The sequence below is a fragment of the Leguminivora glycinivorella genome, chromosome 14 (genome assembly GCF_023078275.1).
Source record: "Leguminivora glycinivorella isolate SPB_JAAS2020 chromosome 14, LegGlyc_1.1, whole genome shotgun sequence".
Classification (NCBI taxonomy): Eukaryota; Metazoa; Arthropoda; class Insecta; order Lepidoptera; family Tortricidae; genus Leguminivora; species Leguminivora glycinivorella.
The window spans coordinates 13575876-13590990 of record NC_062984.1 but is presented as its reverse complement, the minus strand read 5'-3'; the positions used below and the strand labels follow the sequence as shown (position 1 = coordinate 13590990).

At 37.5% G+C, this 15115-nt stretch overlaps 2 protein-coding genes across 7 annotated transcripts in view; one reads left to right on the top strand and one right to left on the bottom strand.

Moving 5' to 3' along the window:
• LOC125233556 (protein asunder) overlaps positions 1-845 on the bottom strand; it is a 37310-nt gene extending 36465 nt beyond the window's left edge. The window contains 3 exon segments of the mRNA XM_048139610.1: positions 147-292; positions 434-508; positions 616-845. Of these exon segments, the coding sequence (XP_047995567.1) occupies positions 147-292; positions 434-508; positions 616-831 (437 nt within the window). The 5' untranslated portion in view covers positions 832-845.
• Positions 846-1511: 666 nt separating this feature from the next.
• LOC125233696 (ubiquitin carboxyl-terminal hydrolase 7) overlaps positions 1512-15115 on the top strand; it is a 42797-nt gene continuing 29193 nt past the window's right edge. For 3 of the 6 annotated variants that reach the window (XM_048139788.1, XM_048139786.1, XM_048139785.1), the window contains exons 1-4: positions 1514-1932; positions 2016-2142; positions 11844-11974; positions 12743-13062. In XM_048139788.1, the coding sequence (XP_047995745.1) occupies positions 2067-2142; positions 11844-11974; positions 12743-13062 (527 nt within the window). In that variant the 5' untranslated portion in view covers positions 1514-1932; positions 2016-2066. Of the gene's footprint in view, positions 1933-2015; positions 2143-11843; positions 11975-12742; positions 13063-15115 lie in introns of all 6 variants that reach the window. The other 3 variants (XM_048139784.1, XM_048139783.1, XM_048139787.1) reach the window with 3 other exon arrangements.

The window sequence follows — 15115 nt, the reverse complement described above, 5'->3', positions numbered from 1 at the left end:
GTAAATTGTTCCAGTGTTGAACTCTATGTGTTTTGTTAGATACACAGTATTGCACTATCCCCGACGATATAAACTTAGACCCAAATATACAACATATTCTAATTCTACAGAAATATCCCACAAATTCTGTCTACAATCAAGGTTACCTATTCTGGAAAAGTGCTTCCGAGTTTGGTCTAGCAGATTGTGTTGGTGATGGCTCGCTTAGGGCTTCAATGGCGGCACAGAGGCCCACGACATCACCTCCAGCGCCTTGTCGGACAGCTCCCACAAGGCATAAGCCATTTAGGATCTGAGGAAAGTTGGGCAACTGACTGTTAATAACTTGGAGAATAAAAGGGGAAAGGTGGTGCCAAATTTGAACAGACTGGTATGTAATATTGTAGAGAAGATTGATATGAGTACCTACATAAATTATTTAACAACTACTTACATGGGTTAAGTTCTGTTGTGTTGTAACCCAAGTATTGAGGATGTGTGCTGCAGAATCACTGACAACAAATCTGACCTGAAATATAGAAGCCAATTGGAGTAATTACAAATATAGTACGAGCAAGGTGTAAATAACCTCTAGAGGCTCCGACTTAATTATTACTTAAAAATATCAAGTCTTACCAGCTTGCCTTCAGGAAATAGATCCCATACTATTCGGCAGTATTCAACTGCCGCTTCCACACTGCAAGTCCATAGAGACTTACATACAGGCGGTAAAGGAACATAGCCAGGGCCCCGGCTTTTAGACACATCGAAGTCTATTGGATTGTCCGACGATATGCCGAAGTATGGCGTATGATCAAGAACGAAAATGGTTTTATGATTTGTAGGAAACATATTTAGATCCTGTATGTTGACCCACTTTGTTTTAAGACATCGCTTAGTTTATGATTTCTATAAAAATATTTTGTTTACTCTACAGGCCAACATTCACGTTCGATCCAACGTTCAATCACTTTGACTTTTTTTGACATATCTTTGACAGTACGTAATGAATGAATGATAAGAATGTATTATTGTGGTATTATTGAATGATAATCATAGAGTGAATGATTTAAAAAAAATGTTGTCATAAACAAATTTTTCCCCGCCAAATTTCACGAAGCCAAATTACCCGATACAATAAAAAACACTAGTGGCGTGAAACCACAAACTACCACCTGGAACTGTTACTCCAATATAAGTAACTTTTATTTTGAAAATTAATACTACTGTAAAACCTAATTATAGTTGTTGTCCACAATAAATCAAAACCAAGAGCTTTATTTTATTTGTTATATAAATACTTAATTTTGAGGAAAATATTATGTTATGGCAACATTCAAGTTTTTTAATCTATTTAAGACACATTTTTTAACGACGATTATAAGTTAGACGACGCTTACACGATTTATTCCATAGCAGAGATTATTTCTCAAGTCGTCACTTTTCTTTTTATAAAGAAAGAGCAAGTTCACTATAGGACGAAACATAAATTAACTAACGTGTAGAGTCGGTTTAAGTACCGAAAGACATCGAACAGGGGCCATCCCTACGGTGAATGTGAGAGAATGAGAAAATGGTGCATTCGTCGATCAAACCGGGCCACACATCCGAAGCCAGAAATTAAATTAACCACCATTTTGTTTATTTTCGCGTAAATAATTATAATACTGGATACCTTAGTGAACATTTTTACTCGGCCGTATAATGCAGTAATCGATTAATTCTGGCGATGCTTAAAATATTAGGAATGTGCTATTAGCGTACCAGCGACGTCGGGCCCTTGTGTTGATCTTTGCAGACGGCCGCGCCGCTTATAAACGTTACTTCGGCGCAGAGCGCTTTAATATCAAAAAACAGCAGTGCAAGACGAAAGGATTGAGAGCAAACGAAGTGGTCCGTTGCGATTCTGTCAACGACTCCTCAGGAAATCCAAAGGGAGCGATCCCCTGGTAGGTAGGTGTAGTGCAAAATTCGGTGGTCGTGGGTTGTGTAATGAGCGTCGCACGTTGAGTTGCTTCAATATTGAATCTGTCCAGGAAATATCGAAGAGTCGTGGGCGAGAGTCCCCCGTGGCGCGCCCGGCTAACATGAACCACACGTCTGCTGCGGACAGGCAGCACGACACTAATGTGAACCAAGTGGAGGAGATGGAGACACAAGACGGTCAGTACTACCACTAAATCTATCGTAACCCTTGCAAGCTTGTCTGGCACGCTAATGACGTATGGAGTAGGCCTAATTTATCATTCAAATGCACTTATATTATTCAATGGTTAATGGCCAAATTAACTTCATTGTCATTTCAAAGTAGCTGTTTTGTTCTATTTGTGAGATATAAAGGTTAAACATGGGCTATTTGTCATTCTGGTTCATAAATGTTAATTATTTATACTGTACTTAACCTCAAACATAGTTAAACTATAGTATTGGCAGGTATGAAAGTGACCATTTGTTTGTGTGATGTCCATGTCATGTACTTGGTGATGGTAGCATGAACATTTGGTTGTTTACTTGTATTAAGTGCATGCATAAACATGTACATCTTCCTTTGTTCTAAAATTGCAAGTCGTCCTCTGAGTTGCAATACTTTCTAATTTTAGAACACTTTGTGTTTTAATTCAATACTTTACTAAACTTTACATATCATCCTTGTGATCCTTACACATGTTAAAGGAATTATTACACCAGTGCATGTCAATAATGTGTATTTTTTTTGTATATAATACAATGTGTATTGTGAATAGTACAGTACAAAAAAGGAGCTTGTCTGCATGTTTTACGATTTAGTTACACATTTAATTCTCACGGCACTTGGATACCTTTATAATTATGATGACAAATAGTTAGCTTGTGTGGTCAGTTATTGATACAGGTATCTTATTCGTTGTAGTTTGAGCCTTAATGTAGAAATGAAAATAATTATGTGTACAGTTCACATAGGTATTTTAATAATTTGTGTTCCATATTCCTTCAATATAAAATTTACCCACTTAGTGGCTTTTTGGCAGTTAATGTGTTAGTATAATGCTGGTCTGTAGTTAGTCCATATTTTAACATAGTAGGTACATAATAATAAGTGCCACTTCATGCCTGAAGAGTGTTTATGCCTCATGTGCAATAAAAGTCATTTTATTAGAATTCTTGCAGAATAAAACAATTCTCATAGATACTTCTTTATGAATGCTTGGCTTTTAATTATTTTATTATATTGTATTTTAACTTAATTATTGTTTTTTGTATTTTTACACGTTTTATACACAGTATTGTCTTATTTTACTTTGATGTTTGTTTATGTCATTCATATGGGTTTTTTGCCTGAATTAAAATTGATTTATTATTATTTATTATTTTATTTACTTCTTTAGTAAAAGAATGGCAAAAGCTCCCAGAGGATGTGATAAGTGTCAACAAATTGTTTCCAGTTCATTTGAACCTGTACTCAAATTACCCTATTACACAGTACAACATAAAGTCAAAAACACATATTCTCATATAAACATAAATTCAAAATAGCTTAACACCGAAATACCCTAGTCCCAAAACACCATGAGCATGATCAATTATTAGAACTGCAGTCTTTATAAATAATTCATAAATTATATCCAATGGAATGAAGCAATAGCCCCCTGGCAGCAACCCCCCCAGGCATGGAGGACTGCATATTGTTATGTGCCTGTTTTTTTTTTAATAATATTTTTGGCTGTGTAGTCAAATAGCCAAAGCCAAATCCACTCAAAATACTAAACTACATAGTAATTTAAAATAGTTTTCCAGTCTCCAGGTCTATTTGGGAATTAAGTCAAGGTTTTGTATTTTAAAGTGTTGCTGACATGTGAATCTAAAATGTATAATTCTGTACATTATTATATTTATTATGTAAACTGTACTATACATGGGTAGGAAAAATTTATATAAAATCATAAAAGAAATGAAATCTGGGGACCAAATTAATGATTAAACGAACTTACCTGAAGTGAAGTTCTATCATAATTATCCGAGTTGCTTCGTCGAATAGATTATAAATAAACACAATGTAGTTTCACGCAATGCTGGCCTGTAACACTGAATTTGAGAGAATAGAAAAAAGAAATATTCAAAAGCGTATTGACATATGACATTTCCATCATTTAGTTCAGAGATATAACCATATTTAATATAAGTGCATACCTGTATGCATAATTAAATATGCAGTCCACCCTTACCTATGTTAGGTGTGTTTGTGTATTGACGATATTTCACGATGGGGTTGAGAATGAACGGGAGGGCGGGATTCTAATCTATTCGACGAAGCAACTCGGATAATTATGATAGAACTTCACTTCAGGTAAGTTCGTTTAATCATTAATTATCCTCTTTGCTTCGTCTTCTAGATTATAAATAAACACAATGTAGATATTGAGAGAAATCGTGAAATATCGAACAAAAAAGGAAGGAAACAAGTCAGTAAACAACAATTAATTTACTTCGAGCACAATTTTTTGGTTTACATTAGGATAGTTACATAAGTATAAAGCCATTAGACATATTTATTAGTTTTGGCAAAGGTTGAGTTATTTGTCCCATTAGTATATCTGTTACAGAATTTAACAAATATAGTTGAAGAGCCGCTCCATCCCGCGGTCTTTCTTATTAAGTCCAGGTTAAATTTTAAGCTACACGCCTTAGAGGTTGCTGCAGGTCGCATACTATGCGCGGTAAACAAGGTAATATCTATACCGCATTCTCCCAAAATTTGTCGAATCCAACGACTTATCGTTTACGAGGTTACGGACTTATGGGGTTTTTAAAGATTTATTAAAAGAGAATCGTGGTTGGCACGTAACAATTTGGTTTTAACTATGTGAACAGACAGTATTAACCGGACAGATTTCAGGTACTTCCCGAAAAAACCGGCAAAGTTAACATAGGTTGGGCTGTGCCCGGTCTGGAGGTTTTAATGAGGTCTGGAATATTAATAGTGATTTCATTAGTATGAAATGTAACATTATTTAGAAGAAGTTTAGCCAAAGTTTGGTCTCTGTGAGCGTAAGCAAAGTGACGAGTTTCTAGTTCTTGATCTAATTGAAGATTTTGATTGGGGAACCAGGATGCTAGATTATCTAGTACTAATGAAGTGTTCCATGTTTGATTATATTTCGGTAAAGGCGGGCGTATTTTATAAACGCCTTTAAAGCAGCGTTTAATTCGATCATCGCTGCCGATATGTGCGCCTAAAATCAGGGACAGAGCGGACCTACAGCTGTTTAAAGTATCATATTGAGCGTTAGCTTCATATAACTGAGTAAGAAAAATTAATATAGGTATTTAACAGTGGAAAATGTCTGCCTTGGGTGAGGCCTGAACTCACGGCCTCTGGATCGATACTCCAGCGCTCTGCCAACTGAGCAACCAAGACTTCAACCAAGCCAGCGAAATTTTCCACTACTAAGGTCAATGGGACCCGTAGCATACCCCCCCCCCTAAGTTATTGATAGTGCAGAAACTGTACCATTTCTTTAAGCAAGAGTCGTATTGTTTTTAGAAGATTATCAGATAGGGAGGCAACCATTATATTGATGGATGACGGGGGTCCCGTCTTAGTAGCGACTCCCGGACAAGATTCCGGTAACTACGGTAACTCGGTAGTGTACGCTGCGATCGTTGGAAATTAGATATGATCAAGTCGCTGTTAGGTCCAAAATATAAAAGGATTACCATTATACCTGTAGCCTCGTCTCTTATGATTTCTTGTCGTTTTTAGAATCGTCGTAAAAGTGGGGAACACGTAAAAGAAGAATTTACTCTATTGGAATGGTGAATGCATTTATGTTAAATGCTTGTGGATCCCTGTACCAAGACACGTATGCAAGACATTTTTTGTTTAAATAACTGGCAAGGAGGTCTATTTCCGGTATATTAAATGTCTTGATAATCGTATTGAAACTGAAATTGTTTAGTTCCCGTTCGAAATCTGAGTGAGAGCGACGCGATTCCACGTCTGCTAAAGTGTTCTCCGAGGATTTGAAATATTCCGTGTCTCACACCATTGCCACAGATTCTTTGTTACTTGGTTGAGGTAAGGAAACTGCATACCACCCATTCGATTAATATAAGAAATTGCTGTCATGTTAACAGTACGAAGTAAGATTTGGCGGTTTGACATACCTTTAGCAAAGGTTTGTAAGCCATAAAAGGCTGCCAATATTTCTAGAAAGTTGATATGGTTGTGGTTTTCTTCTATGGACCAAGGCAGGTGGTCACCTGCAGTTTCCTCTCCACATGCAGCTCCCCATCCCGAAGTAGAGGCGTTACTAAAAATTTCCAAGCAGTAGGCGTCATATTTAATTTTGTTTTTAGGTTTGGTTATGGCGCGACGCGACACCACCAATCAAAGTCTGCTTTTAGTGACTGAGGAATATTCATATATCTTTCAAAGTCATCGGGATCGTTCATTGAGCTGAGATATTTTTGTCCTTCGAATTCTTTAACATAAAGAGAGACTGTACTCTACCGCAGGACACGTAAAGCAAGCCGATTAAACGAGCAAAATCAATATAAAGATTTAATTATTTCTTAATTTTATGATTTTGTCATCAGGCAAAGTGACTTGGAAATGTTTAGTGTCTATTATATAATCTAAAACAGTTACACTTAGTACTGGGTATCATGTTACTCTTCTCCTCGTTTATAATGAATCTTAAAGATGTTAAAAGTTGTTTTGTAGCTAAAATATTTTCCAAACAAGTATTATATGTTCGTCCTATTAAGAGAAAATCATCTAAATACACAGAGGATATGTAACCACAAGTTCTAAGCAATTTCGTGACTGGTTCCATTATTTTGGTGAATACAAATGGAGCAGTACTAAGGCGAAATGGTAATACATTAAATTTATACAATTTTGTATTAAATTTAAATCGGAGATATTTTCGTGAATTTCATTTACATTAAAAATAAGCGTCTTTAAGGTCTAGAGTACTCATGAAACATCTCTCAGAAAACAGTTTTAAGGCAGTCCTTAAATCCTCCAGTTTAAAATGTTCTGTGCCAATGAATTTGTTAAAGTTTTTAAGATTAAGGATAAATCTATGTTTACCATTTGGTTTTGGGATTAAAAATATAGGTGATAAATATTGTCCACTAAGTACATGGTTTACATTCAAAAATAGAAGCTTTTCATTAATAGGAAAGGTTCTTTCTTTGGGAGGGTGAACTTGCACCACCGGGCGTTGTGTAATTATCTAGTATCCGGCTATCCATGATAACGTCACTGGATCTCGTGTCGGCAGTGACCATTGATAATAAAATGGGACAGTCTCCCTGTGTGACTCACCGGTGTTCCAGCTAGCGGCGAAGCAAGTACCTGTGGCGGGACGCTCGACGCGATGGGCGCGAGCTGCTCGCGTGCTGACTCCTGGAAGGGGCAGGCTCCCTGCTCTTCTTGATCTCCTGATGCCTGTGACTTGGAGGAGAAGCCTTCCAGATTAAATTATGTTTAGGGTCAAAGTTTTTGTTATATGACATGGGTAATTTCAGGTCGGCTCCCGACTTAGATATGGATTTTGCAGTCTTACATGTTTCGGAATGTTCCGAGCCAAATAGAAATTTATCTATGTTCGTCTTTGTATTTGTACTTTCATATCTTTTTTAGTTTGTAGAGGATAACGTTTCGTCGTGTGATTGAGTCTAGGCTTTGGTTATCACAAAGTAAACGGCAGGCATCCATGAAGGAGGAAGTTTTATATCTGGTCTTGTCTACTTTAAAGTACTGAGAGCCTCGCCAACGAATGATATTGCTCGTCCAATTTGTTTGTTTTAATTGTATACCTTTGTCTCGCTTAACTGTTGCATCCGAGACCGCAGCTATTATTTGCAGATTAAGTTCTGGAGCGTCAATCAAATTGCAGTTTATAGGAGGTAAGTGTCTGTCACATAGTTCCTTGCGAGCTTCCGTGGTCAAGCCATTAGTCGCAATGCACTGTAGAGGCTTTGTCCAATCGGTTTGAATTTTTTTTTCATATTGCTGGATTAGTGTCGGATCCTCACCCAGTAGTTAAGAGTGTTGTCTAGAGTCTCATCTCCTTGTAGCAAAGTTACTTCCGGTGTATCGGGTACAGGAACATCTGGTGCAGAAGCGGTGGCCGTTGTTTTTTTTTTGTTGCTCAATTGCTTGTGTAGGTGCTTCGGATGTCTGCAGTGGTATGCCTGGAGTTGCCGGTGGGGACAGTTCCGATGATGGACGGGTCGGCGGATTAGTGGGGCTCATTGATTGTTCTGGCAAATGAAAGGTCGTTCTTATGGTTTCAAGCTGATTAGTATCCTCATAAGGGTATCGAGTAAACATCGCCGCGCAACTCGCCTGTAAGTATTATATCGATAGATCATGACATAGATGACTTTTATGCACCTGATGAGAGGGTTTCATAACGGCAACAGGCTTTGACGGCAAAGTGACAACCCCACAGGTTGCCCGCAGTGCTCGTATGGGTTCACGTCAGAACGTAAAGTGACTGCCCCAGAAGCAGCCCGCATTACGAACCATACACGTGAGAAACTGTCAAACTGCAGATATTTGTCATGTCATTAAGTTTCTTCCAGGCATAGTATTGAATTCACGTTAGTAGGCAAAGTGACAGCCCCAAAAGCTGCCCGCAGTGCCGACAATGCACGTGAGCCATGTCAAGTTGTATATTTTTGTAATTTCAATTACATCCAGGCATATTTAACCACGCTAGTAAGCAAAGTGACAGCCCCATAAGCTGCCCGCAGTGCTGACCGTGTACGTGAGAATTATCAAGTGTATACTTTTGCACTTATTCCAATTTCATCCAAGCATAAGATTTCATATATTTTATTATTAATACATTGTAGCTAATGTATTTGTTGCTGAAATAGATGTTTATTGCTGAAATATAAAAAGACTGACCTTTTACGTTGATTGGAAATTGTATAAATTTGTGATATTGTTCTATTCTTGTTTAAGTTCCATTATGTTATGCAGTGGATACTCGGGTTGCCGATCCTTTTGGTTTATTTTACCCCATACTTATAGGTATAAAATTAATTTTACGCTGAAAAAAAAGCTTTTAAAGAAAGAAAAAAGTGTTACGTTTAGCACTGAAAATTTGTGAATGATGGAAATGTCATATGTCAATACGCTTTTGAATATTTCTTTTTTCTATTCTCTCAAATTCAGTGTTACAGGCCAGCATTGCGTGAAACTACATTGTGTTTATTTATAATCTAGAAGACGAAGCAAAGAGGATAATTGGGTACTAAATTGTATATGATTGTACCTCCAAATAGCAACAACCTTTAAAAAGGAAATTAAGTATCAAAATGTGAAATAAGGCTCCTATAAAGTCTCAAACAATTTTAGTAGACAATAATAACAATGTATGGAAATAAATAGGTATCATACCTTTAGAAAAACCCACAGATGTCATATATACCATAGATCAAGCAAACATATCTACTTAGCATGTCAAAATTGTCAAATGAACTCAGTAAAATCCACTGAGTTTGTCCATCTTTCATGGCGGCTTGCAGCTTTCTGGAGTAAATTTTTATAAGTTGAAGTCAACATAAACATTAAAAATGCCTCGTTACGAGATATTTAATTTCAACAACACAAAAATTATGAACACAGAAGGGCCTGAGACATATTTAAAAATCACAGGAAACTAACAACTTCAGTACAAAGTCTGACACGCTCAGCCCCTATACAAATAAATGAACTTGTTTCTTCTATCTTAAGACGCTGACAGCACCCAATGGCCTTGACGCTAGCGTACACTGTCTAATCGTATGGGAGTAAGTGAGAGTGCGATGTACGAAAAGTGGTACGAAAAGTGCGGAAAAATATTTAAAAAAATAGAAAGATGCATTATTTGTGCAAAATGTTTCGTTAGTGTTTTAGATATGTATATTTTTGTTATTGTAATATTAATTAAAGACAGCTAAGTGAGTAATTGAACGACACAGAACTGTTTAATGACAAACTCTAGCTAGACCAATCTTTGCAATTATTTTCTAATTATTTTCTATTGAACCGATTTCATTAAATAATGTATCGAGTACGGCTATGTTCGTTGAAATATAATGAATAATAACATATAATTTACTTGCCTTACTAAGACTAAAAGTTTGTCTTAAAAAACTGCGCAAGAAACATCAATTTTACGCAATTGGGTGTTGTCAGCCCCTTAATCTAGTTCTGTGGTAAAACCCATGTTCCTCATAGACCCCCCCACATTCCATTGAATGGGGGACCATTTTTTCTTCATCTTGGCAACTTTTGGTGTATGCAGATGCAGGTAGAGGTAATAATTACAATACGCCAATTAAGTTTTGACTCTTTCTCATTTACATAGAGCATTTTCATCAGGCAATTTATTATTATTATATTTCATTATTGCCAAAATCTATTTAGATGTGAAATCACAATACCAACCATGCATAAACAAAATTATGATGAATTAAAAATGTGCTGGAATAACAAAAAGGCAAACAGAAAATTTCATATTATGATTAAGACAACAAAAAATAGCAACAAAAGTGATGCATGAAGGATGCAACAAATTTAAGAACTTGAAACTTAAAAATATAAAATAAAAATTAAGGAGGGGGTTGAAAGAGGGGTTAAAATTAAAGATAGAGTACAAATGGAGCAATCTAAGATGATACAATCTTAATGATGATAATTGATCATGGATAAATAATTATTGCATAATGTTAAAATTACCCCAGGCTCGAAAATATCTCAAACAGATTCACATTTATAATATTTGTAGAGATCCTACCTCTATATGTATTAGAAATAAGAGAAGAAAGATATTTTGTTTCTGGAAAAAAGATGTAATTCCAAAATTTTGCAAGACCTCCTTGGCCAACTTGTTTACAACTGGCTGGACTCAATTCTCTATTGATTGTCTAATATGATATTGTCTAATATGACAATTAGTGTCATATCAGTCATTAGATAAAGAGTTAAGCATTTCTCTTTTTAGAAATAAAAAGGAATACCATATTTATTATGTGAAGTTGTGTTAACTATTTTTTATTGTGTAAGGTTACTCATAGGAAATTGAATATTTATAAAGAGTGATAATTTATCCTAAATGACTTCACCAAAGCTGGATACTAAAGGTCAATTTACACTTCCCATACAAAATTGAAAGCTTCATGAATAATATAAAATATGATTCAAAAATAGTTTTTGTTTGCAGTTTGCATAAAGTTATCTAAAATATCCAGTGTAAAATACTCAGTCTAAGTTACCCGTGTGGTGACGGGTTAAGAATTTCACCATCCCCTTTCTTCCCGTGGGTGTCGTAGAAGGGGACTGTGGGATATGGGTTAAATAGTGACGTAGGCGAGAGGCTGGCAACCTGTCACTGCAATGTCACATTTTCGATTTGTTTTAACCCCTTTTTGCGAAGAGTGGCACTGGAACTTGAGTAGTTTCATGTGCTCTGCTTACCCCTTCATGGGATACAGGCGTGATAGTATGTATGTATGTATCTAAAATAAAAATATGGAAAAAATACAAATTCCATACATCCCAACGTTGTGGCCCTTGGGTCAAGAACTATAGAGACCCCTGTGCTAACTCAATACCACTATTTTTACTTACATGTAGTTGTTAGATCTGTCAAGTACATATTAGTGTAGGTACTGAAATTTTCGGAGTAGTATTAACTAAAGATGATCCTAGAGTAATAGCTGATCTAACTAGCGAGGTTGTAAGTCATCCTTCTATTGGCAGAAGTGTCAACCGAAGCCCTTGAATGAATCGTTGTTATTGTTTACTTTATCACACGTTATCCGTGCAATCTGATAAACAAAATTCGTCAGGTGAGTAACGATAGTATTGTGTGTTCCAGTGGAGACCGTAGATACCGCCACAGATAAGGATTGCGACGAGACGGAGACTCTTCTTATGAAATGGTCCACTGATCAGGTGGTCATGAGCGAGGTTATGAAGAACCAGGAGACTACATCTACAGCTATGGTTGTGAGTATATTTCTTTTTTTCTCATTATTTTTAGTCTTCTATTGAAATAGTGTGTAAAAAGTTTCTGTGATCCAATCGCTAACGACTCCAACGGAAGACCCGCCGGCGTGTTATTGGAAGCATAACGGCTCAGCCACGACATTGGTCTAAGCGCGACAGCGGTGAGCGGCGGCCATACATTGGAGCGAGACACAGCGATGGGACTTTTCATTCGCACGTATGGCTTCCGCTCACCGCTGTCGCGCTTAGACCAATGTCGTGGCTGGGCCGTAACACTTATCCACGAGGATAAGATATCTGTCACTCTCACTCTCACACTGACATACTTGCCAAAGTGTGACGCATACTTTATCCAACGTGTAATGCAATAATAATGTTATATCCATCTGTATTTTTAGTTTGACACGAATAAATAATTATTAATATTTATATTTTTAATCAATTCTCTACCATCTTTTGATTTACTTAAAAGGTAGAGATTAATGGTTAACGTGTGATATTTAGTAGGTCCGGTTTTCTACTGATTACATATTTCGTTATCTCTTGCTTTTAGATAGTGATTTTGTTTAACAACATGGCTGAAAAGCGGAAAACGATGATGGCCACGGTTTAAAAACGTATCAAATATTTGAACTGCTATTTTGCGCATGTGTTAAAGATTCATACTGTTTTTTCATGCAAAATGGCGGTGATTACAGATGACTAAAATTAAATTGCGGCCTGAATTTTATTTTTGTGATGAATAAACAGAAAATTTTGCCCATACAGCAAGACACCGAAATGGAGGACGACGAAGCGCGGTCCGAAGCGACCTTCCGCTACACAGTGCAAAACTTCCGGAGCCTCAAGGACTCTGTCCTGTCCCCACCCTGCTACGTGCGCAACCTGCCCTGGAAGATCATGGTCATGCCGAGACAAGCGCCCTCCCCCGACCGGCAGCAGCAGAAATCGCTTGGTTTCTTCCTCCAATGCAACGGGGAGAGCGAATCTTCTAGCTGGTCTTGTTACGCCATGGCGGAGTTGAGACTCATCTCGCATAAGCCGGACTGTGAGCCGTTTTTTAGGAAGATACAGCATTTGTTCTACAGGTGAGTTTCATTATTGTTCAACTATAAAATTGAGTCTCTTCAAGCCCGACCGGCAGCAGCACACATCGCTTGGTTTTTTCCTCCAATGTAACGGGGAGAGCGAATCTTCTAGCTGGTCTTGTTACGCCATGGCGGAGTTGAGACTCATCTCGCATGGCGGAGTTGAGACTCATCTCGCATAGGTCCTATGAGCCGTGTTTTAGGAAGATACAGCATTTGTTCTACAGGTGAGTTTCATTATTGTTCCAAGTGTAAAGTTGACTTTAAAATTACGTTAGTTGTGAAACTTACATGTACTAGCGATCACGCGCTAAAGTTCCAAGAAGAAACCTTAAAAACTAGGTTATAAATCACGCGTCAAACGGATTAATCTGGGCACTGTACCGGTATGCCATCTATTTTGAATGGTCTTAATCGCTTCAGTTAGGAAACCTAAGGTAGGTAAAACCGCAGAAGAGTGTACCTGTCAACGTAGAAATATTGTTGTAGGTGATTGGCGCTTACGTTATTATCAATGGCATGTCAATATATTCAACACTTCAGCGTTGTTACGCAACATAAGCACCGACAGCTATTAGGTACATTTGCTCGTGGAAAGTCACATATTTTGCCGTTGAATAACTAATATTATTCTAACAACAAGAGCGTGTCGGGCCACGCTCAGTGTAGGGTTCCGTAGTTTTCCGTATTTTTCTCAAAAACTACTGAACCTATCAAGTTCAAAACAATTTTGCTAGAAAGTCTTTATAAAGTTCTACTTTTGTGATTATTTTCATATTTTTTAACATATGTTTAAAGTTAGTTGTTCAAAAGTTAGAGGGGGGGGGGGGTCTTTTTTTTCCTTTAGGAGCGATTATTTCCGAAAATATTTATATTATCAAAAAACGATCTTAGTAAAGTCAGTTCAGGCTTACTTGTCCAATATAGTAAACAAACGAAACGTCAAATATGGTCAAAGACAATTACTAGGGATTGGAAGTGTCGATAAAATGATGTATTAACGATAATTTCGCTGCTGACGTCATCAGAGGATTTTCAATTTTACGTTACACAATATCTATGTATATTATATTAATAGCCTACATGGTGTCCCACTGCTGGGCAAAGGCCTCCCCCATGGATCTCCATCCGTCACGGTCTTGAGCAATCTCCGGCCAGTCGCTAAGATATGCGTCCAGGTCATCCCGCCATCTCCGCCTAGGTCTGCCAGATCCTCGCCCGTCTTGCGGCACCCAAACCGGCGGCGGCGTTTTACTAGGAGTAAAACGGATTGACAGAATCCGTAACTCTACGCTGCGCTCCAAAACAGGCATTACTGATGTTGGAGTTAAGACTGCCAAGCTGAAATGGGACTGGGCCGGCCATGTCTGTCGCATGCACCCACAGAGGTGGGCAAAATATCTATGTTAAAACCAAAATTTAATTCTTTTTCGTCACATTTGCAATAATCCTGTGAAAAAGGCTTGTCTCACTTTCGCTTTCTTCAGAAACATGATTAAAATCGGATCATGGCTCTCGGAGTGAACGGTGAACATAAGTACATAAAACCACAGAATATATAATAGTACAAGTACAGAAGGCTCACTCCTTAAATGTTCACAAAATGCCGCCATTCTAAATTCTTACCTACATTAACAACCGGACCGCACGCGAGCAGCCGACATTGAATTCTACTGCGCCGCGCGAAAGTCGTCACCACTGAATGGGCCGCGAACTCGCGGCCGCCGGCATGTACTTGTAGCGAGGCGATAGAATCGCGGAGTGAGCCGCCCCTGATAAAACATAAATACGAAACTGAATACAGAACCTCCTCCTTCTACGTAAAGAAGTTGGTTAAAAATCTGATAAATTATTGTAGTTAATATCAACGCATTTTTCCAAGCTATACAAACTCTAACGTTAATATCGATCGTTCATAACGATAAGTTGTCATCCCAACATTGCGACTCATAGACAATCTAGACTTCGTAATGTCAGGAGTTTTTTATGTCATCCGTTCGTAATTACAATTATTGATGAAAATCGTTCTAGAAATGATACAATTCAATTGTTT